The sequence below is a fragment of the Zootermopsis nevadensis genome, unplaced genomic scaffold (genome assembly GCF_977971745.1).
Source record: "Zootermopsis nevadensis isolate Lab colony 2312 unplaced genomic scaffold, Znev_1.0 Znev_ptg000003l, whole genome shotgun sequence".
In the NCBI taxonomy this organism is placed as follows: domain Eukaryota; kingdom Metazoa; phylum Arthropoda; class Insecta; order Blattodea; family Termopsidae; genus Zootermopsis; species Zootermopsis nevadensis.
The window spans coordinates 1,741,255-1,766,289 of record NW_028259135.1 but is presented as its reverse complement, the minus strand read 5'-3'; the positions used below and the strand labels follow the sequence as shown (position 1 = coordinate 1,766,289).

Genomic DNA, 25,035 nt, shown 5'->3' with positions numbered 1-25,035 from the left:
TCTCGATTCAACTCAGTCATATATAGTCTGGTTACTGACGTAATGACTTAAGTTTGGTTATATAAATGCAGTAAAAACTAAATAGTATTATGTTTTAAAGTTTGATCACCAGAATTCAATACAAACTAGATATAAAAATAATTTGTAAATCCTTTGAAAATTTGGCAGAGTTAAAATATTTAAAAACTATGACAAATCAAATTTATTTAATAAGTTAAGTCAATTAGAGAAACACTTATGAACCAATTCAAAATCTTGTATCTCCTCGTCTCTTATATAAAACTTAAACATTCAGGTGTACGAAATAATAGTTTTACTGATTATTTTAAGTGCCACTAACTGTAAGAATAGAGAGTTACGTGACCTCTTATTAAAAGGGAGGAACACAGAGAAATACTGAGAATATTTGGACGAAAGAGAGATACAGTAACCGGAGGATATCGATAATTAAATAATATATAAATCTTTAACAAATTTTATTCACTTGGTTAAGTTAAGGGGGTCGATTTGGGGAGGGGCATGTATTACGTGTGGAAGAAATATCCTGCTTGCAAAATTTTAATAGGGAAACCTGAAGGGAAGAGACCATTCGAGAGGTCTAAGCTTAGATTGGAGGATAATATTAAAAGTTTTTTTTTTTTTAAAAAGGGGGGTGTAGACTGATTCAAATGACTCAGCGGCAATTGACTTTTTTTCTATAAAAGGCGGGGAATTTATTTATCAGTTGAACGACTGTTAGTTTGTCAAGAAGGAGTTAGTTATGCGGTGAAGTTAATTTTTTGGTTAATTTTCAAAATACTTTTTTTTTCCCGAATATAAATTCTGGGTCTAATTCTCAATTGCCACAGTTTGACAAAAAGGAGTGACTATTGGACTACTGCCGTCTTCACATTTTCTAGTCGTGTTACTAGAGAGAGTTGTAATTTCGCAATAAATTGGCTTGACTACGAGCTAGGCAACCGAATTTGGCGGAAATTTGAAGTCTTGGGACAACTACGCCATGAAATAAGACACTTTCTGTACAATGTACAGACTACTGTTTCGAAAATTCTTTACTGTTTCAATATTATCAACAGACTCGGGGGGGGGGGGGGGGGGGAATAACGTTATGACGTACGTAGCTAGCGAGTAGATGTAACAGGTGGCTGCCTTGCCGACTGGTAGTAGGATGAGGGGACTTGTTTGTCTGTTCGCTCGTTATAACAGCCGGACGGCTCCCCTGCAATACAAGAAAACGTGTTTTTGCTTTGATTGAATCAATTAAAGAACACCACAGTGCTACTGTTTCCAGTGACACGATCGAATGTTTGTGTTAGGTTTCTCTTTAAACTCCGGTATTGTTTAACTTGCAAGACAAATTGTTTCGTTGGGTACAAGTTGAGGTTTTAAGAAAATATGACATTCACTGAGACTTAGGTTTAATGGGGGTTGAAATTTAAACCTGGGTGAGATTTAATAAATTTCTAAAATTTCGTTAGGTTTCATGGAAATAATGCGTTTTGTAAGGTTCAAATAGAATTTAAGTTTCTTAGGTCAGAGATAAAAGCTTGAAATTCCAATAATAATGCATGCTTTCAATTATTTTTAAAATAGAGCAGAACGCTTAAAACAATTGACCAACCCCCCCCCCCTTCGGTGGGGTTAGTTTAGTGTCTCATTAAGTGTTTTAAACCTTGAGTAAGAAACTAAACTCTCCCCCCCCCCCCCCCCCCCGCCGACAGTTCTTGGTCAGTCAACGTTTTACGTCCGGCCCCACCCTTTCAAATCTTCGTCTTAAAATCGATCATAATAGTTTTCGTAATCGTAATATATCGAATGAGTATCAGATTACCTTGTTGGTGTTAGCATTTCAACAATTCTGATAAATGAACAATAATGCACAGAGTGACATTTAATAGGTTTCAAATTTCAGAAACCTAATGTTAATTTATGAAACCAGTGGAGTAAGTAAGACTTGATTTATTAGATTTTTAATAATGCAAAATAATATTCGATTTCAATGAAATGACACATGATTTAGAGTTCGTATGTTTCTAAATTAAATCATCCAAAAATGGATTTAAAATACAAATAAGAAATGGGCTGAGCAGCGTCATTTGAGGTTTAATAAGCCAGAAATATTCCCAGTGGAGGATAATATTGTGATATTACACAAGTGTAAAAATTGAATTAGATTTTATGGGTTTAAAAGTTCAAAAAATCGGTTTGGTATAGTTTGAGAGAATGCAATGAATGGCATTATGGAGAGTGGACGAGAGAAAAACATGAGATATCAGTGAAATCCAACTTACTGCACGGGATTCGATGAAATTTGGTATCGAGTATGTACTGAACGTTAAGGAGTGAACTTACACAATTATGGTTTCCATGGCTTACTACTCCTGCTTTGTAAAAAAAGCTCATTCGATTTTAATCGATTTTATCAAAACGTACATGACGAGAAATATAGAACTTTTATATATATATATATATATATATATATATATATATATATATATACGAGGTGCGATCGGAAAGTTTCTAGACTGCGCGTATAAAAACCCGTACACTTATCTCAGGTATTAAATTCATCCATCACCCTCGAAGTAGTTCCCCTGGGAGTGAACACAACGATTCCAGCGCCGCTGCCAAGCCTGGAAGCATCCCTGGAAATCTTTCTTTGTCAGCCTGTCAAGCACCATCTGCGATTCTGCCTGAATCTCTTCTATCGTCTCAAATCTCCTTCCCTTTAGCTGAATTTTCATCTTTGGGAAGAGGAAGAAGTCACACGGAGCTTAGAAAGGAAGTTGGGGTCGGTTGTTGCAAGATCTTTGAGCTCCTGACAAACGAGAAGTCGATTCTGCTTCTGGTCCTCAGACAGGATGCGTCGCATGTGGAGTTCTTCCTTTAGAATCAGCTGACAGGTCCCATAGCCTATCCCAACAATGTCGCACAAGTCGTTGATGGTACGACGTCGATCTTCGTAACATTTTCGGGCGTTGTGCTCGAAGATGGTCGTCCAGAACGCTCGTCATCATCGACAGAGGTTCGGCCATTTTTAAAACGTGAATGCCACACAAAAGTTTGTGCACGACCCATTGCGGACTCCCCAAATGCTTGCTTTAGCATTTCATAGGTTTCCGTAGCCGTTTTGGCGAGTCTTTGGCAAGAGATTCAGGCAGAATCGCAGATGGTGCTTGACAGGCTGACAAAGAAAGATTTCCAGGGATGCTTCCAGGCTTGGCAGCGGCGCTGGGATCGTTGTGTTCACTCCCAGGGGAACTACTTCGAGGGTGATGGATGAATTTAATACCTGAGATAAGTGTACGGGTTTTTATACGCGCAGTCTTGAAACTTTCAGATCGCACCTCGTATATATCGTATATAACTTTTATTTGAAATATTTAAGAAATACGATGGAAAATTACTTTTGATTCCCGAGTAATTTCAATAATTTTCCAGCAACATAACGAAACTGCCTGCTGACTTTAATGTCTTATTTCTATGTTTTTGAAGAAAATACCTACGTAATAGCCTATTGACACACTAATCGATACCATCGAGGGCTGGTCTCTCAGCTGGTGTGTTATGAAATGTCGCAATCGCCTCATAATTCTTTATGTTCACCATTTTGCACTTAAAAACCTAAAGAGTAAGAGATGATAATGTTGCGTCATATTGTGATGATTATAATTGTTTAATTTTAACCGTCTAATCACAATAAAATATTTTATTAAATATTAAAATATTATTACTACAATTAACATTTAATATTAAAAAAATATTTAAAATATATTAAAATGATGCTCTTTCTGTCGAAATGTTCGATGATGATGCTCTAATTGTAAATCGAACATTTCGATAGGAAGAGCATCATTTTAATATATTTTAAATATTTTTTTAATATTAAATGTTAATTGTAGTAATAATATTTTAATATTTAATAAAATATTTTATTGTGATTAGACGGTTAAAATTAAACAACAATTAAAGAGTAAGATATAGAAATCTGTGGATTAAACCTCTGTTTGAAACTTGGGATTTTATTCTAATAAGATAACATAGTTTGATGGTATTTATGAGGAGAGTAATCGAATTTGATTTCTTCATCAAATACTATTAGGGTGACCAAATCAATGAATATAAGATGAGCACGAAATGTATAACATGCAGGAGTGAAATGAGAAAAATTACGAATTTTAATCGGTGAAATTGATTACTACACGAAAGTGTGGACTGGATTAATGCTGTCAATGAATATTCGCGTTTCATAAAAGTTGAGACATTCGTAATTAGCTGAGCGTATGTTGACTACCCAATAAGGACTCTGCTCTATTGCGTCATGTTAACTGCGTCCAGACGAGACGTGGCCCGTGGCTACAATGCCCTCCCGTAAGTTTTCCTTGCTCAATTCTCTGTTCTTCGTTTGGGTCTCGAAATGCCACAAATTACGTCGTGCCTTTAGCGTTGTTCGTTGTTTGTTGTCTACAAACGTTGGAGCACTCTCGACTCCTGCTGCAGTGGCGGCATCACGCGATTAAACTCGCAACTTTCCGTCATCCGACACGTCGTTTCAGAAATTATTTTGACAAAACTGGAAATCGCTGTGAAATAAGAATCTGTGTCTTGTGCTGGATGTATTACCTCATTTATTTAAACATTTTCCATGTTGGTTCCGAGTTTCTACTCCAAGTTAAGCTTCAGGATGACTCAAATCTAAAGGTTTTTGACGATGGTGCGTTGTTTAAATAAAAAGTTTTTCGGATGTTTTCAATCGTCTAATAAAATGAAAGAATTGAACGACGTTTTGGAGATGGGACTCTATCTCCGTCTACAGAATGACTATTTGCTATTTATCAAATAAAATTACATAAATACTACTATGTTAAACAAATGAAGGCGTAGCTTGACAAAGGAAGGAAAGTGTTTGGCGGTTCACAAATGAAAATTATAAATTGTCATCTTACATAAAAGCAAATGAATAAATTTATTTTCCAAATTAAACTGAGCACTGAAGAGTTTAAACTGTTACACCTTGTGTGAAAGATCCCAATATTGTTATCTTGTCTGTCGTCTTGTGTATAGGGCTTGCCCCTGACATGATAGCGAAATATAAATGTGTTTCTTAGCCCCTGTGTCCAACGAGATAACTGTTATTGAACCGAGAGACGAACAAACTTGAATTAGAAGATTTCTGTCTTCTGGGTTGTTAACCGACGTTTCAGAGGTCATACTGCCTCCGTCATCAGAGTATGAAGATTTCTGTCTTCTGGGTTGTTGTGCTGTGTAGTCTGGTAGATGTTAACCAACGTTTCAGAGGTCATACTGCCTCCGTCATCAGAGTATGAAGACTTCTGTCTTCTGGGTTGTTGCGCTGTGTAGTCTGGTCGATGTTTACCAACGTTTCAGAGGTCATACTGCCTCCGTCATCAGACTATGAAGATTTCTGTCTTCTGGGTTGTTGCGCTGTGTAGTCTGGTCGATGTTTACCAACGTTTCAGAGGTCATACTGCCTCCGTTATCAGAGTATACAGATTTATATCTTCTGGGTTGTTGCGCTGTGTAGTATGGTCGATGTTTACCAACGTTTCGGAGGTCATACTGCCTCCGTCATCAGAGTATGAAGATTTCTGTCTTCTGGGTTGTTGCGCCGTGTAGTCTGGTAGATGTTAACCAACGTTTCAGAGGTCATACTGCCTCCGTCATCAGAGTATGAAGATTTCCGTCTTCTGGGTTGTTGTGCTGTGTAGTCTGGTCGATGTTAACCGACGTTTCAGAGGTCATACTGCCTCCATCATCAGGGCGATGAGTATGAAGATTTCTGTCTACTGGGTTGTTGCGCTGTGTAGTCTGGTCGATGTTAACCAACGTTTCAGAGGTCATACTGCCTCCATCATCAGAGTATGAAGATTTCCGTCTTCTGGGTTGTTGCGTCGTGTAGTCTGCTCGATGTTAACCAACGTTTCAGAGGTCATACTGCCTCCGTCATCAGGGCGATGAGTATGAAGATTTCTGTCTACTGGGTTGTTGCGCTGTGTAGTCTGGTCGATGTTAACCAACGTTTCAGAGATCATACTGCCTTCATCATCAGAGTATGAAAATTTCCGTCTACTGGGTTGTTGCGTCGTGTAGTCTGGTCGATGTTAACCAACGTTTCAGAGGTCATACTGCCTCCGTCATCAGGGCGATGAATTCATACTCACCGCTGTGAAAACCTCAAATCTTACAAACTTGAATTATCTTGTAGGTTAACAGTTACAAATATGGCGAAGGTACACAAACCTTTGAGGTTACGTCTGACAGATCTTGCTTTGTCTGTATCAATACTATTAGAACCCATCCACAGGAAATGAATCACTGAATTGCATATTTTTAATTTATCTTTAGATTGGAAGGTATAAGGAAAGTAGTCGCCATAATCTATTTGTGGAACATCTTGTGTAATGAGTATTTTATTTATTACTTTCAATTATATCCCCTGAAGGTTTAAAATCGTACATTTCCATAGAATCGCTCCCACAGCGCTGGAGGTTCCTCTCGCAACTTTCGGTTCAATTTAGCGGATAAGTGAGACAAGTGCGGCGTGTGTACGTAATGTCATGTTTGTTTGCGTCCCGCCCGCACCATAATCCCTGTTTTTTATTCATTACTAGTAGCACCCCGCTGTTTAATAGATATTCACACACAAATCTGCACTCTGATTGCAATACGCATGCGCTGGCGGTCATTGTTATGTGTTTAGTTGCACGGACCGCCTGCAGAGAGGGCGACACACCAACTCACCACGGGAGCGCTCTCATGCGTTGTTTAACGACGTTTGCTTGTGACAACGCTGTAACGATGTGTGTAACACTGTGTGCAGTAGCCCCTGATGAAGAAGGCGTAGTTATATATGTTACCAAAAACGAGGTCCTTCCTGGAACAGTTTTTAAGGTTTGTGTGTCATTAAACAGATGCACGCTGTTCGACGTTTTTCCTTCGACTGTCAATTGGTTCTGCTTTCGTCGTCAGTCAAAAATATTTTATTATTATTCAGTGTTCTGTCTTACGACAGGTCCATTGCTCTGCCCAAAAAGAGCTCTCCAGTTGTCCCTATTCTCGGCTTCTCGCTTTAATTCCTGGAACGTCATCTTCTTTCCTTGTTTAAGATCGTCGGTTAGCTGTATCAATCTTCTTCCTAGTCCTCTCTTTCCTTCAACCTGGCCTTCGATGATATCACTCAGTAACCCATTCCTTCTCATAATATGTCCCAGCCAGTTAGCTTTCCTTCGTGTAATCGCCTGCAGAATGTTTCTTTGCTCGTTGACTCTCCTCAATACTTCTTCGTTGGTCACTCGATCCGTCCACCTGATCTTCTCTGTTCTTCTCCAACACCACATTTCAAAACTCTCCAGGTATTTCTGTTCCTTCTTCCTGAGTGTCCAAGTCTCTGCTCCATACGTAACACTTCACTAGTTTCTCCTTCATCTCCAAGCCCAACTTGCTAGTGAGAAGTATCCTCTTCTTGACGAAAGTTGCCTTGGCCACGGCTATCCTTGCTTTTACTTCCTTGGTGCATAGGGCGTCCGTCGTGACTATGCTTCCCAAGTACTTGAAATGCTCCACATTCTCCAGCTGTTGGTTTCCAATTACAACGTTCAATGGTTCTGCTCTCGGTGCTATCCTCATTACCTTTGATTTTTCAATGTTGATTTCCATTCCATACTCTCTACCTGTTTCCACTAACTTGTCCATCATGTTCTGTAATTCCTCCTCTTCCTTCGCCAATACTACTAAGTCGTCTGCATACTTTACAGTCTTTATCACTCTTCCTCCAATACAAACATCTACAAAACGAAATATGGTTTATTCTTTAGGTACGAGGCCCAAGTTTTCGCCGTTTCAACGATGATTTTGTTCCTGGAGCACGCGCGCGTTGTCCTGGCTGATCTCTTCAGTGGTAAGTGTTATGATTTATATCTTCTTTACGTTGTTTAAAGACGAAGTAACGTGTGTGAAGTATTAAAAATAAGCTCTACGTCCAATTTTTTGAAGCACTCATGAACCCCGAACTTCTACGGCGATAATACAAAATCAGTAGTGAGCAGTGTATATTCGAGACTGTTGATATAAATGTTTGTAAGAACGATAATTATGCACGTAAAAAGGTGCATACAGAAAATTTCGCAAGATGCTTACCTTGCTGAACTTGATAATTATAATTATCAAATAATTATTTAATATAGGTGTGAATCGTTTCTTAACAGACCTAATCAGGATATAAGGCTTTCATGTTAATATGGATCCTGTTTCTGGGTGATGGTATATTGCACACTCAGGCTGTATTGCCGGACGTACTGTCTCCATTTCAAGGCGAATACAATTTGAAAGCCTGTTCGAAATGTTTTCGTTCTGGTTAGTATCTAATTCTTTAAATCGCAATGGTAGGATAAATATTATTTAGATAAATTTCGGTTTCAGACGATTAAGGAAATGTCTCCATTTCAAGGCGAATACAATTTGAAAGCCTGTTCGAAATGTTTTTGTTTTGGTTAGTATTTAATTCTTTAAATCGCAATGGTAGGATAAATATTATTTAGATAAATTTCGGTTTCAGACGATTAAGGAAATGTCTCCATTTCAAGGCGAATACAATTTGAAAGCCTGTTCGAAATGTTTTTGTTTTGGTTAGTATCTAATTCTTTAAATCGCAATGGTAGGATAAATATTATTTAGATAAATTTCGGTTTCAGACGATTAAGGAAATGTCTCCATTTCAAGGCGAATACAATTTGAAAGCCTGTTCGAAATGTTTTCATTCTGGTTAGTATTTAATTCTTTAAATCGCAATGGTAGGATAAATATTATTTAGATAAATTTCGGTTTCAGACGATTAAGGAAATATGAACAAAAAAAAGTATTTATGACTTGGTGTAGTGTAAGGAGATTAGAGTGGCTAACATTACATTTTTGCTGTGAGAAATTAACATGAAGGCTGTCAGGTATAGTTTGCATGGAACCCACCTTGGCACAAGTCTGACCTAGTCTGACACTAGCGTCAGCAAACCGTGTTTCTGCAGTGGACACCCAGAGATTCAATGTTTACTTCATTGTCCTTTGCTGCTGGACGTCAAAAGAAAGGAATGTTTTTTTAAAAGAAGAATTGTACCGAACGGGACGGGGGTAGTGATCGCTTAATCCAAGCTGTGTGTTGTTAGTTTCAAGGGGTGAACTCCCCCTTTTCGTATAACGAGAGGGCTGCAACACGCCCATTGTTGACTTGCAGACAGAAGAATGCGGGTGAGCTGACAGCCACCAACCACCGCCAAAACTGGTGTCATCGATATTACAAGTAGACGTCATCGAGCTTTGTTTCTGTTGATAATTATTTCGAAAAAAAAAATCTGGGAAGTTTAATGTTTTTCACGGTTCCGAATATGACGATGAATGCCTTTTGAAATCATCTGAGCGATCGTCCTGATGATAGGAGGCAGTAAGCACATCTGAAACATCGATCAGTCAGAGTCATCTTCGACCAAAATTCAATTTCGTGTTTGATGAAGAGTTTCTATGCTATTAGCGTTGTTAGGTGATAAAATGAAAGATAACGTACTGCAAATACAGCACGTGTGTTTGCAACAGAAATGTTTATACAGTATTGATAAGAAAAATTCAAATGAAGAGTTAGGCAGACTGGAGGATAATATAAAATTCTGTCTTAGCGAAATAGGTTTTAGAGATTCGGGTTGGATTCAGTTGAGTGAGAGCAGGGTCCAGCATCGGAGACCAAGGAGGAGAATTTCTGAATTGTAAACCAGATTCTTACAAAACCACAGACAATCCACTACATAAAAATACAGGGGGGGAAATTGTGTGGTTTCTTAAGAATGATAAATTATTTTAGTATAAGATGATAAAGTTGCGTCATATTGTGAAACGCGGCAATACTTCCAGATGGACGTAACTCCTCCACAACTTCATTTCAGGATGATACAAAACGTTCACCCACACAGAATCATGTTAAACACGACGTACATACAGAACAACTTCGAATACGATATTAAAAAATACAATAAATCTAGAAGAAAACATCATTTGAAATCTGATAAACATCTGACTAAAAAGTTGCATTTAAGAAATTATATTTTTAAGTTTATATAATTTTATACACCTGAAGATGGTTCTTTTAGAACTGAAACATGTCGTGTAAAAAAGTGATGTTCTAATGTAAATCGAACATTTCGATAGAGAATATCATTTAATATATTTTTAAATATTTAAATTTTAATTATGGTAATATTTTAATATTTAATAGGAATTTTATTGTGATTAGACTGACAAGATTTAAACAAATATATTTTAATATACTTAATTTTAAGCTGTTTTGTTACGGGATGCCAACGCTGTTAACAATTCTAATTACATATTCGTACTTCTTTTGGTATCAGTAAGCAAGAAGTCCTATCCCGTTCTAATTTTTCACAAATTTCGATTCGAACCGATGACTTTTCTCGCTACGGGTTGCATTGACTTGTATTCAGGTTCGCCGTCATACAAAGCCTTCGTGTGCTATTGAAACGGAAACTGGTCCGAGTAAAAGTGTTTTGGAAATATCTGAACATACAGCAGATACGACGACAATGATTTTGAATAATTCATGAAGGTTCCTGTTTTGAAATGTCCCGATATTTCTGAATAAAGTCACAGTGAATCGAATCTAATGTTTTGGTTTGATTATGGTTACGCATTGTTTGTAGTTGTCACACATGCCATGAGGGGGAAATCTTAGGGCCACCCCATTTCGTCACTGTGAATTATATCAAAACACGGTAGACGCCTCTACCTGGAGTCTTGTTTTGTTGTCGCTGAATTGTGTTCAGTGAAACTGTTTTCATCACGTTATCAATTGAACAAGGTCTCTTAGACCCCGCTTAAATCTGTTGAGTATTTTAAATAAAATATAAAAGTATCAACGGAAGTCGTCAGCAGTAGTGCGTAATTATAATCTTTTGCATTACAATTATAATGACAAACAATCATTTGCAGCGCTATTATGATCATTAGTGTTGTGGTAGAAATAATTCTTAGCAGCACATGAACGGTAGAAAAATCTATATGTAGACTCTGTTTTATGGAACCGGAAGTTTTCCTTTTTTATTAGAGTTGTCACTAGGCGAGATAAGCCCAATGCATATGATAAAACCCTGTTTATTTATAACATTTATTAATGTCACATCGTAAAAGCTTAGCAGCTTTTAAATATCGTGCGTCACTCAAGTTATTATGTTTATTGATACAATAAGAATGCTCCCACAGTTGGAATTGGATAAGGAAAAGAATTAATGAAAGTTGAAATAATAAATTTAAATATTCGTAGTGAGATTTTCTACAGCTCGTTGTATAAAATAACGAGAATGTTTTAAAACTGAATGAATGTGCAAATATAAAACAAATATAAAATAGTTTAAAAACAAATTTATTTTAAAATAAGATTTCTTGTTATAAGACACATAATTTATATCAGTGCATAGTTATTTTGATTTATGAGATTAAATTTATTTCTAGCAAAGTTACATTTGCAACACCTCGCCCCTCGATAGAGATATAATAATTTGATAATAAATTGAGATGATAAAGTTGCGTCATATTGTGATATAATAAATATATATTATTTAAATCTTGTCCGTCTAATCACAATAAATTCTTATTAAATATTAAAATATTACAATAATTAACATTTAAAATATTTAAAATATTAAATCATTTAATATTTTAAATATTTTAAATGTTAATTATTGTAATATTTTAATATTTAATAAGAATTTATTGTGATTAGACGGACAAGATTTAAATAATATATATTTGATAATAAATTGTTAATTAGTAATATACAGGTTTCTTGTCTTTTATGCTGTTATGGTCTTGCGTGTAATTGACTTTAATGACTGTGCATGTTTCTTACAACTACTTTACACTCTCGAAACCTAAAGATCACGGAGTAAGCATATAAGACTTATTTTTCGCTTATTGAAATTCGCGCGTGCCCATTACGTGTTTAGATCAGGTGTCGAAACGCGCCCTGCTTCTCAAACAGAGGCAGCATCCTCTGAAGGCAGTTCTTGAACGCCGTCCCCTTGAAGAAAAGCGGTTGCTTAGTCCCGTCTTCTAGCGAGAGGTCAAGATCGAAAACTGAGTCTGACTCGGACAGAACGATGGGCAGCAATGTACATGCATGTAACATCCCCATCACCACTTTGCTGTCGTACTCTGCACGAAGATCGTCTAGAGTTAACATCTTCTTTGAGTACCCCAATGCCGTCAGAGTGTCACACAGCGCACTGTGGTATTCCTGAAACATTAAGTTTTAACTCTTTAATTAATATCAAATCTAAAACTCCTTGACGATGGTGAAGAGTCAATTGAATAAAAAATTTCTTGGATATTATCCATCGTCTAGTAAGTATAAAACGTAAAACGACGTTTCGGAGATGGGACTTTATCTCCGTCTTCAGGTTCCTACACAGTTGGGCCCACTAGATAGAGCTAATCCCTATCTCCGGACTTTTTCCTTGGATATTATCCATCGTCTAGTAAATATAAAACGTAAAACGACGTTTCGGAGATGGGACGAGGTCCGGAGATAGGGATTAGCTCTATCTAGTAGGCCCAACTGTGTAGGAACCTGAAGACGGAGATAGAGTCCCATCTCCGAAACGTCGTTTTTACGTTTTATATTTACTAGACGATGGATAATATCCAAGGAAAAAGTCCGGAGATAGGGATTAGCTCTATCTAGTGGGCCCAACTGTGTAGGAACCTGAAGACGGAGATAAAGTCCCATCTCCGAAACGTCGTTTTACGTTTTATATTTACTAGACGATGGATAATATCCAAGGAAAAAGTCCGGAGATAGGGATTAGCTCTATCTAGTGGGCCCAACTGTGTAGGAACCTGAAGACGGAGATAAAGTCCCATCTCCGAAACGTCGTTTTACGTTTTATATTTACTAGACGATGGATAATATCCAAAGAAAAAGTCCGGAGATAGGTATTAGCTCTATCTAGTGGGCCCAACTGTGTAGGAACCTGAAGACGGAGATAGAGTCCCATCTCCGAAACGTCGTTTTACGTTTTATATTTACTAGACGATGGATAATATCCAAGGAAAAAGTCCGGAGATAGGGATTAGCTCTATCTAGTGGGCCCAACTGTGTAGGAACCTGAAGACGGAGATAAAGTCCCATCTCCGAAACGTCGTTTTACGTTTTATATTTACTAGACGATGGATAATATCCAAGGAAAAAGTCCGGAGATAGGGATTAGCTCTATCTAGTGGGCCCAACTGTGTAGGAACCTGAAGACGGAGATAAAGTCCCATCTCCGAAACGTCGTTTTACGTTTTATATTTACTAGACGATGGATAATATCCAAGGAAATTTTTATTCAATTGACTATAATTTTTAGTTAATTGTTGTTGACCCACCTGCAGCAGTGTATCTGTATGGCGCATGCGCACATCATCCGTGGGACTCGTGTTCATGAAGTACTGGAGGTCCAAGGCTGGAGACGCGTAGTTACACAGCTGATAGTCCACGAATAACATCGATTCAGGCTGTCCGGTTTTTGAGTACCTGAACAACATATTGTTCACCCACAAGTCTCCGTGGTTCAGCACGTTGAACGCGCTGTCGTCCCTCGCCGTCACTCTGCGTAGGCAACCCACTATGTCCTCAGCGTAAGCGCGGATCTTCCCCGCATACTGCGATGACTCTGGCCACGTTTCCACTTCATCCGCCGCGTTTCTAAGGAGACCTGAACGGGAGACCAAAACCTTTTTGTCTGAATTTCCTTGCTGTGATTTTTTAACCGTGTGAAAATGTTTTCTACTGATACGCCTAGTACACCGCGTTAAACCTCGCTGTGTCGGTGTGTGGCTTCAGATATAAATAAAGGAGACAATGCTGAGTATTTTCTTTTCATGTTGTACGGTTCGAATCTCAGATATCAGTTAGTGATTCATGGATTCACAATTTATGTGCGACTCGAACTGCAAAACTACGAATATTCAGTGCCGAAAGTTCATCGATAGCTCCTTGTTCCGACTCACGAAATTAAACTCAATGTCGTGCAATTACGACTGTACATTTGTACGACTAAGAAACCTGGGGTGGATATCGTGTAGTCAATTTACTTCGTTAAGAATAAAAGACTGTTACATTGAAGGAAAACATTTAGTGTAATAATTGATTCTTGGTATATTTAACGACGCCATTTCAACTACATAGTAAAGATGATAGCGAATGGTGATTTGTAAATATTCAGTAGGAAGCAGATATAACCTGCTTCTTAAGGAAATTTTTCAGTATTTTTCAGAAAATGTATTATTCATTTACGTAAATACACAGCCACAAAAACATGTACCTAGAGACCGGTTACCTTGACTCATACTTATATGATTTTACTGAGTTCTTTTCTTTATTTTTATTTTATTTAGTGTTCTGTGTGACGACAGGTCCATATGAACAGGATCCTTCCATCCTTTTCTCGGACTGGGACCTGTTCATATACGTTCTTGGCAGATGATCCAGAAGTTGTTTGCCATTGCCTTCTTCTGTGTGTGAATGGAGTAATTGATGGGATGCCACAGAGGAAAACTCCGTGTTGCCTAGACCACGGTCTTGCCCAACACAAGTTATAAATTCGGGCACCGCCGGGAATCGAACCCGAGACCCCAGGATTACAAGACCAGCGTTCTAACCGCTAGACCACATAAATATAGCTCTGTAAAATATACCGCGGTTTATTTTGCGTCCTTTCGTCATTCAAAACATCTTACCATTCGAGACTGTGTAACTAATGCAGTTCAAAGTGTCGTTAAAATAACACACACAGACCTGCGAATAGTTTAGAAAAGTTTCCGTTGCTATGTTCAAGAAATAAATTTATTTGGAAGTTCGCCATGGAGTCTGGGTCCTGCTGATGTATAAGTACGGATGTTGCATGAAATCTTCCGAGTTTTCTCATCACCAACAGGCAATGTGAGAGGTCCAGTCCCTTCTGTCGTTTTGCCATCTTAAATCCTAATGGCGACAGGTCCTCCATTATCAGCAGTCCTTCTCTGGAGAAAAAGAACTGAGGACCAAACGGCTCGAACTTTTCTGCGAAAAACAAATTCCGTGTCAATGCCCTACACTGAACAAATAATCGTGCCAGGGTAAAGGCCAAACGTATGAATCATTCTTGCAGTTACTCTATTGACTGCGCAGTTTCGACTAATCTGAAACTGATAGAGCACAGTTGCAATAACTCACGAACTGCCTTAGTTGGTAAACATTATTTAACAGCAGTTGTATTAAGCCAATTTGCCCAGTATCGAACCAATTGTTACATAACCCAAAAGCCAATTTGCCTAGTATCACACCAATTGTTACATAACCCAGAAGCCAATTTGCCTAGTATCACACCAATTGTTACATAACCCAGAAGCCAATTTGCCTAGTATCACACCAATTGTTACATAACCCAGAAGCCAATTTGCCTAGTATCACACCAATTGTTACATAACCCTGAAGCCAATTTGCCCAGTATCGAACCTATTGTTACATAATCCTGAAGCTAATTTGCCCAGTATCGAACATATTGTTACATAATCCTGAAGCTAATTTGCCCAGTATCGAACCTATTGTTACATAACCCAGAAGCCAATTTGCCCAGTATCGAACATATTGTTACATAATCCTGAAGCTAATTTGCCCAGTATCGAACCTATTGTTACATAACCCAGAAGCCAATTTGCCCAGTATCACACCAATTGTTACATAACCCTGAAGCCAATTTGCCCAGTACCGAACCTATTGTTACATAACCCAGAAGCCAATTTGCCTAGTATCACACCAATTGTTACATAACCCAGAAGCCAATTTGCCTAGTATCACACCAATTGTTACATAACCCTGAAGCCAATTTGCCCAGTATCGAACCTATTGTTACATAACCCAGAAGCCAATTTGCCCAGTATCGAACCTATTGTTACATAATCCTGAAGCCAATTTGCCCAGTATCGAACCTATTGTTACATAATCCTGAAGCTAATTTGCCCAGTATCGAACCTATTGTTACATAATCCTGAAGCCAATTTTCCCAGTATCGAACCTATTGTTACATAACCCTGAAGCTAATTTGCCCAGTATCGAACCTATTGTTACATAACCCAGAAGCCAATTTGCCCAGTATCGAACCTATTGTTACATAATCCTGAAGCTAATTTGCCCAGTATCGAACCTATTGTTACATAATCCTGAAGCTAATTTGCCCAGTATCGAACCTATTGTTACATAATCCTGAAGCCAATTTGCCCAGTATCGAACCTATTGTTACATAATCCTGAAGCTAATTTGCCCAGTATCGAACCTATTGTTACATAATCCTGAAGCCAATTTTCCCAGTATCGAACCTATTGTTACATAACCCTGAAGCTAATTTGCCCAGTATCGAACCTATTGTTACATAATCCTGAAGCCAATTTGCCCAGTATCGAACCTATTGTTACATAATCCTGAAGCTAATTTGCCCAGTATCGAACCTATTGTTACATAATCCTGAAGCCAATTTTCCCAGTATCGAACCTATTGTTACATAACCCTGAAGCCAATTTGCCCAGTATCGAACCTATTGTTACATAATCCTGAAGCCAATTTGCCCAGTATCGAACCTATTGTTACATAACCCAGAAGCCAATTTTCCCAGTATCGAACCTATTGTTACATAACCCAGAAGCCAATTTGCCTAGTATCACACCAATTGTTACATAACCCTGAAGCCAATTTTCCCAGTATCGAACCTATTGTTACATAACCCTGAAGCCAATTTGCCCAGTATCGAACCTATTGTTACATAACCCTGAAGCCAATTTGCCTAGTAACACACCAATTGTTACATAACCCAGAAGCCAATTTGCCCAGTATCGAACCTATTGTTACATAATCCTGAAGCCAATTTGCCCAGTATCGAACCTATTGTTACATAATCCTGAAGCCAATTTGCCCAGTATCGAACATATTGTTACATAATCCTGAAGCTAATTTGCCCAGTATCGAACCTATTGTTACATAACCCAGAAGCCAATTTGCCCAGTATCGAACCTATTGTTACATAATCCTGAAGCCAATTTGCCCAGTATCGAACCTATTGTTACATAATCCTGAAGCCAATTTGCCCAGTATCGAACATATTGTTACATAATCCTGAATCTAATTTGCCCAGTATCGAACCTATTGTTACATAACCCAGAAGCCAATTTGCCCAGTATCGAACCTATTGTTACATAATCCTGAAGCCAATTTGCCCAGTATCGAACCTATTGTTACATAATCCTGAAGCCAATTTGCCCAGTATCGAACCTATTGTTACATAACCCAGAAGCCAATTTACCCAGTATCGAACCTATTGTTACATAATCCTGAAGCCAATTTTCCCAGTATCGAGCCTATTGTTACATAACCCTGAAGCTAATTTGGTTGGTATCACACTTGTCGTTGCGTGACCTAGGAAAGAACTTGCCTGGCATTGCATCTTGCAAAAGCGCTGTCATCTTCGGAAGCATAACAGACAACATAGTGGCCTCTCTTAAGTGGGCCGTGCTCTGGCGTAGCATGTCGCCAGATTTGCCCGCCTCCAGCAGATACTTGATGAGAACAGAGAACGTTTTGTTTCCCGTGGTTTCCACGGTTACTCTGTACATAGTGCTTGTGTAGTTGTCGCCCTTAGCAGTGGCCGTCTTTATATCGTAGTTACCAATGCTGAGCGTGTCGTCGTATCCAGCGCGTAGTGACGATTCCAAAAATGCCTTGTTCAGCCAGACGGGAGGTTCAAGTGTGGACATTGCGTTTCGTAATTTTGTTTTTGACAGAAATTGTGTCGCCAACTTTCAGCAGAGTGCTTCTGCTAAATTAAACATAATTAACATATTAATAGTCTTTAGCGACAGTTTTATGATTCGGACGTAAGGAAATTTATTTCGAATACACCTATTTTAGCTGGAATAGACTGCCTCGGGATATGATCCCTGACGAACTTTTGTAATCGTGAGGATGAACCTTCGGGTTACATAAAGCCACGAAACTCCAAGCTGATTAATCAAATGTTCAAGGACGCCTCTGTGTTGTTAACAGTGGTCTGCTTCTGGGAACAGTGTGCGCGTATATGCCTGTTTTTGTTTCCAACTCATAGCTTGAAGGTATTCAGACTCAACATCAGTGTTTAAAAGTATCGCTGTATTTCTAATTATCGGCTCTCATAATTTATTTTAAACTAAGTTCGTACTTTTTATATGAGTATGGTTAGTCTGGAGCAAATATCATCACCCTTTCTTCAACCCTGAAGATGAATACGATATGTTTCTCCAAAACTTTGGTATCTACCTTCGAGTCTACATGGCATTACAACCCAGAACAGCTTAAGCGCCGTGATAGAACATCAAATCTCACGTTTTAATTGTTATTCTTCTGTAGTAATTAGCCCGTAGCTGATTGGAATATCTAATAATATCTTGAAATATTTTTTTTTTTTTACTTATAGACTTAGTCTGAGTTTTAATAATTTAGAACGAACTCCGTGGAACATAATCACGGAGCTGATTAAGAAAATGTCTTGTCTTTTATGGAACCCGAAGAGTTATTACCGTGTTCACAAGAGCTCGTCACTGAATTCAATTGTCTTCCAGATGATCCAGTCTACATCGTCACAATCTATAACCATTTCATATTTTTATATAATAAATGTGTAATTAAGTAACGATTCATAGGCCTATTAGTAAATACATTTTTTATCTCACATTTTTTAAAAAAAAAGCTGTCTTATAAGTAACAACGTTAAATAAATTAACAGAATAAAATGAAATCTATGAATGAGTTCTCAAAAAAACTTTGACAAGTAAATAATATATGTAACTGGTTATTTGAATAACACTGTGATTGCGCTGTAGAATCACCTTGACTGAAAGCAAATCTCGGTTGCACTGCACGCAGGAATGAGTTGTTCAAATTCTGGTCCGTTATATCAGGTTTTTATCTCACGAAACCAGCAAGTCATTGTGCAGAGTACTACGTAGAAATATCTTAATGAGTAGGCGATAGCTGACATTGCTTTTGCGAAGGTCGATTCAACGCTCACGTGGCTGTTTCCAGTTATACGGAATTCGTGACGTTTCTTACCCAAAAGATTTTGAAGATTACATAAGGATTTTGTGCTGTCCGTAATATAAATTATTACTCGTGTCCTGAAGAACACGAGTCATTATATACGAGGTGCGATCGGAAAGTTTCCAGACTGCGCGTATAAAAACCCGTACACTTATCTCAGGTATTAAATTCATCCATCACCCTCGAAGTAGTTCCCCTGGGAGTGAACACAACGATCCCAGCGCCGCTGCCAAGCCTGGAAATCTTTCTTTGTCAGCCTGTCAAGCACCATCTGCGATTCTGCCTGAATCTCTTCTGTCGTCTCAAATCTCCTTCCCTTTAGCTGAATTTTCATCTTTGGGAAGAGGAAGAAGTCACACGGCGAATAAGGAGGGTGCGGGATGACGGCCATGGTGTTTGAGGCCAAGGCCCTCTATTGACACAGTCTTGAAACTTTCCGATCGCACCTCGTATACTATAGGACTAGAAAACGTCTGTTTGTCATACCTGCCTTTACCATTTTTCTCTCCATGGTGAGCCAACACGTTTTTGCAACATAGATTTTACATGAATATAAGCTGAAACTGTTTGCATTTTATAATGAAGAGTCATATGCTTAAGAAAGTATATCAAAGGACGGTCTTAAATTAAACTAGATTTAATTTATATCGACTAAATATGTGAACACTTAAAAATTACTTAGTTTTTGAATTAATGCCCCAAAATGGTAGGACTGTTACATAAATGAATTCAGAACATGCAGAAACGTTGCAAATACTATTTATACAAGGTGACCGCTGGGGAGACCTAGACGTAGATTGGAGGATAATCTCAGGCGGGATCTATGGGAGATAGGAGTTGAAGGAGACTGGATTTTGTTGGCCCAGGACAGGGTCCGGTGGAGGGCTTTGGTTAGTTCGGTGATGAACCTTTGGGTTCGGTAAACCATCTGGTTAGTTAGTTAGGTCAGGTGCTTCATCAGGGCAAAGAGTGCCCTGCATCTTTTAAACGTTGGTGGACTTCTGACCAGAATGAACTGCGCAACATTGACATCTTTGGTCATTGCCTTGTCACGATTACCTGCTTCAAGATTACTGTTTCATGGTGTGTTTGGAGGACTGTGTATTTACCATATCATCCAACTTTATACGCCTAAAGTGTAACTGAAACAGATGATTGCCGTATTCTGGGTTGTTGCGCCCTGTAGTCTGGTAGAAGTTTTCCACCGTTTCAGAGCTAATTGCTGCCTTCATCATCAGGGCTTTGGTTTAATATCAGATTCTGTCCGACAGTATGTAGTTAACCCTTTAAAGGAAGTGGAGGTGTGGTAACTATACGTACCACCTGCTTTAACAGTTAGTAACTCTGCAGTTTGTATCTATAAATTTTAATATAATTGTTGATTATTTCCGTGAAGAACGTTAATCAGTTTACTTTAATTTTGGTGAGTGTTATTTTTCTTTGAGGTACGGACTGAATTTCTAAATATCGTTTAGAGTAGGTTTTAACTTTAAAGGGTTAATTTTTATTTGGTCGGTTCGTGGGTTCGTGCATAATTCTCAATGCATTAAATAAAACAAGCTTTAGAACGATGTTACAACCAACCAGTATTTTTATTTGTTTCCTGGTTCTTAAGACATGTGTTGTGATATATTCAACGCAACATTCCGCCATCGACCTACTTATTTACATATAGCGTGTTTGGGATTTTGAGGTGCGTCGTTAGAGCTGACTGCCCAATTTTAGAATTGAGCTCTTCCAGGACTGAAGCAAGGTCAGTTGTCTGCGTCTAAATAGTGGCGTATTTTAGTCTTTCATGAGGTAACATTAGTAATTCAAGATCGAAATGCGCCCTTCTCCTCAAATATAGGCAGCATTCTCTGCAGTGCCGTCTTGTATATGTCTCCATTATATGCGTCAGTCTGCTGTCCACCCCGCGATTCGAAAGCTGCGTCCAGATCTACTCCGGTTTCTGCTAAAACAACTGGCAGTACACAACAGGCTCCAAATACTCCGTACAGGACTTTGTTGTTGTACTCCTTCCACAGGTCTTCGAGAGTGATGCGCTTATGTGAGTACCCCAGGGCATCCAGAGTGTCACACAGAGTGCTGTGGTATTCCTGTAACACAATGTTGGTAATGCTGTAGCATTCTATTCTATCCTCGTTGGAGGACACCATCATTCATAATATTTATGATACACCAGAACCCTGAAATTTTGTGTCCTCCAGTTTGGACGATGCCGACACAAACTTTCAAAGCGCTTTTGTTTTCGAAAGAAAAAATTCGTTAGCATTACTGACGATATATATCGTCCATATAATTGAAATAGTTAAATTACACATGAAACGCACCTTCATGAGGTCTTCCAAATGTTCCGCTCGCACGTCTTCGCATGGACTCGTGTTGAAGAAGTATTGCAAGTCAATGGCTGGGCTGGAGAAATGAAGAAATTGGAAGTCAAGAAACCGAATTTCGTCAGGGTCCCCGGAGCTCCGGTACCGGAAGAGCATGTTGTTGACCCAGAGGTCACCGTGTATGAGAACGTTGAAGGCGCTGTTGTCCCGCGAAACTGCCTGAATGATGCGGTCCATCAGGCTGTCCGCTAGGGCGCTCAGCTTGTCCGCGTACCGTTCTGCATAGCCCGGCCAAGTCTGCACGGCCGTTGCCACGGACCGCAATGATCCTGAAAGGTTACTTGTGTTTGTTTATCGTGCAAGGAAATGGGTAACGAATACTGTTTAAGGTGTTCGGAGTGATAAGGAAATATAAGTCAATGGTACCATGTTGTGCAGGGGCCTGTAATATCATTAGAAAAGATTTTGACAGAACTTTGTTTGTCTGTAGACGTTCCTTGTCGCCGTGAAAACCTCAAATCCTACAAAACTTTACCTGCTTACGTCGATCCCCACCCATTCGTCCATACTAAGGACATGTCGTTCGTGAGTTAGTTATTCAAAGTGAACTCATTAGAACTGCAAACGTAGATCACACCTGTTTCTCTAGCAAGGTCTGCAAAGGAGTCGCCCCTCGTGTCGATCGAGAGACCAGCCTTTTTTTTTTTTCGCATAGTTGGTTTATCATTTGTAACTAAGGTACTGAAAATAACCTATAAACGTTGAAGTCGCCTGACACCGCGATCCTAAATCAGTAATAAGAAATTTGCCTCTACCAATTTTCAAATAGGGGTGACGCTACTAACTAATTAAGTGTCAATTTCTAGAGGAAAATAGATCTGTCAATGTATACCTGGAAGTACGGTATGTCAGTTTTGGACCTAACAAATTAGTATCAGCTTGTCGGCATCATTCAGTCTATGATACGTACCAGAAACAAAGTTTTGAAAGCCTTTCCGTGCCGCGGGTTCAGAAAAGAAATTCTGATTGTAGAGGGACATAGATTCTGGGTCTCGGTCGTGAAGAACAACCGAGGCTGCGTGGAACCTGGCGAGCGTGTGCATGACGAGTAAGCAGTGGGAGTAGTCGAGTCCTTGGCGACGTTGTGCCATCTTGAAGCCTTCAGCACACAGGTCCTGCACCACTATGGTTCCCGGACATGAGTAGTAGTAGCGCGCTGTTAGCTGTGCACATTTCCCTGCATCAAGAGTACCAAATTTATCTAAACATGCCAATAGGTAATGGTGACTTCAAGCCTCGCGGTAAGGGGAGTGATATGAAGTATGAAGATTTCTGTCTTCTGGGTTGTTGCGCCACGGAGTCTGGTCGATGAATCGCCGTGATGAAGGAGGCAGTATGACCTCTGAAACGTTGGTTAATATCGACCAGACTACACAGCGCAACAACCCAGAAGACAGAAATCTTCATACTCATCGCCCTGATGATGGAGGCAGTATGACCTCTGAAACGTTGGTAAACATCGACCAGACTACACAGCGCAACAACCCAGAAGACAGAAATCTTCATACTCATCGCCCTGATGACGGAGGCAGTATGACCTCTGAAACGTCGGTAAACATCGACCAGACTACACAGCGCAACAACCCAGAAGACAGAAATCTTCACACTCATCGCTGTGAAAACCTCAAATCTTACATGATATGAAGTACCTTCGTGGCCTTGAAGCATAGAGTTTTGTGATGGCTCCTGTAATATTTGCGCTATCTACTACAAACCTGGCATAGTCTCCTGAAGAATGCTGGCGAGTTTCGACGCTACGGTTCTGTACATCAGCGTCTCCCTTTTAAAGACCGTGGATTTCCGCATCATTTGGCCGAATTCGCCGCCGGCACACAGTTCCCTCTTAACGATCAAACTGAAGACATTGCGATCCGCTGTGTAAATCTTGACACGGTATAGGTCGCTAGCGTAGTTGTCCCCCTTATCGACCGCCGGCTTGACGTCATACTTAGTTATGGTTAGTGTTGGAGTTTTGTTGCCAGATTGCAAAACTTTCTCCAGAAAGTCCATGTTCAGCCATGGCGTTGATGTTGTCTGAAGAGGGCAGTTGTCTGGTTCCGAAATCATGTCTCACCTAGGTGGAGAGCATACTCATATATAATTTTAAATTCGCTCATAAATATAATGTAGACTACAAACTAAATGAAGCAGTGTTTTTTGAGAAGCGGATTAACAAATCCCTCCAATTTTTGTAAATCCCGAAGTTGATTGCTGTGCTCACTGCATCCCGCCTCTGAACCCTGTACTGAACTGGATTAATCCTGCCAACACTCTCATTCCCTATTTCTGTTAGATCCATTTTAATATTATCGTTTCATCTGCACCTAGTTTCTCAAGAGGTCCCTCCTCCGAATTCATTGTTTGATGAATGCGTTTTCTCCATCGTGCTACTGTACATATGCACTTAGGGATATAATTAACGAACTCCATGGGGCAGAGTCCTCTAGAAGCTAATGTAATAGTACGCTCAGCTAGTCAAAGAAGACTCACCGTGGTCACAAGAGCCCGCCACCATCCCCTGTTCTGGGTCAGATGAATCCAATTCACACCCCAGATACTATTTCCTTAATATCGACTTTAATAACATATTTCTGCTTCTGAGCGATCTCTTTCCCTCAGGATTTCCAAAATTTTGTAAGTATTTCTTATCGCCTACATACATCTCATCCTTAATTCGGTTACCCTAATAATATTATTAATAGTTAATCATCTCCTGCCTCCATCTAATAACCAAACAGCATGCTAAGAAAACTTCAGTGTTCGACACTGCTAATAAGAAGCCAGTTCAATCCATTTCACATGCTCACGCTTATTTCCCTTGAGATCCAATTTGAGTTGTCTTCCCATAAACTGAGCTTCGACGCTGTATGCCTATGGCCTGAGATCTGAGAGTTCCATTAAATAAACCACAAATTCACGAACATCTACCTTCAAGCGGTGTACTCCATTCTCACATAATAAACTTCTGTGCGTTGAAAATGGCACAACCAGGAAGAACGTTAGAATAGATTATATATTGGCAATTTGAATTTTATGTATTGACAGTCGCACAGAACGTGTATATTAGAATCTTGTATAAATTAATTAACCATCCGATTGTCTATCCGGCAGAATAACCACATGGTTTATGCCGTTAAAACCGGAGCCCACCTCTGAATGTAATCCAATGTTAACGAGAGTAGTCTTGGAGTAGTTGTTTGCGTCTCTGTTGACTTCTGCGCTGCTGCGGACTTATATGTACCCAGAGGATTTCGCGTTTCGCTGATACAAGTTCGGCCTTCATTTGCAATTCTGGGAACGAAAGACAAGTAATTAGGACTTACGTAATTGCTATTATGACATTCTGAAGTAGACCGCTTACATGTTGTTTGGTAGCCAATGATATATAGCCTTAAATAATAGGTAGTAGATACTCGTCAGACAATATCCTTTACATTATCAAGCCTATTCTTTTTATGAATGTTTGTAGTCGTGGTCTCTGGT

The 25,035-nt window shown here is 39.1% G+C and overlaps 1 protein-coding gene across 1 annotated transcript; it reads right to left on the bottom strand.

Annotated features, from left to right (window-relative positions):
* Positions 1-11,418: 11,418 nt before the first annotated feature.
* Positions 11,419-24,813, bottom strand: LOC110834570 (uncharacterized). Its single transcript, XM_087359534.1, has 9 exons — positions 24,703-24,813; positions 23,268-23,626; positions 22,463-22,729; positions 21,490-21,821; positions 20,974-21,255; positions 17,517-17,880; positions 14,852-15,115; positions 13,441-13,769; positions 11,419-12,307 (listed from the first exon to the last, which is right to left on the bottom strand). Exons 2-9 carry the CDS (start codon positions 23,617-23,619, stop codon positions 12,014-12,016), a joined length of 2,484 nt encoding a protein of 827 aa, XP_087215660.1. The 5' UTR covers positions 23,620-23,626; positions 24,703-24,813; the 3' UTR covers positions 11,419-12,013.
* Positions 24,814-25,035: the final 222 nt, after the last annotated feature.

What these genes read in the sequence shown, in the direction of transcription:
- LOC110834570 (XM_087359534.1), bottom strand. Translation starts at nt 23,619, where the DNA reads ATGATTTCGGAACCAGACAACTGCCCTCTTCAGACAACATCAACGCCA. An exon ending in TCTTCAGGAGACTATGCCAG is followed by an intron (nt 22,730 to 23,267) that starts GTTTGTAGTAGA and finishes CTCTTGATGCAG; the next exon opens with GGAAATGTGCACAGCTAACA. An exon ending in ATTTGGAAGACCTCATGAAG is followed by an intron (nt 21,256 to 21,489) that starts GTGCGTTTCATG and finishes ATTGTGTTACAG; the next exon opens with GAATACCACAGCACTCTGTG.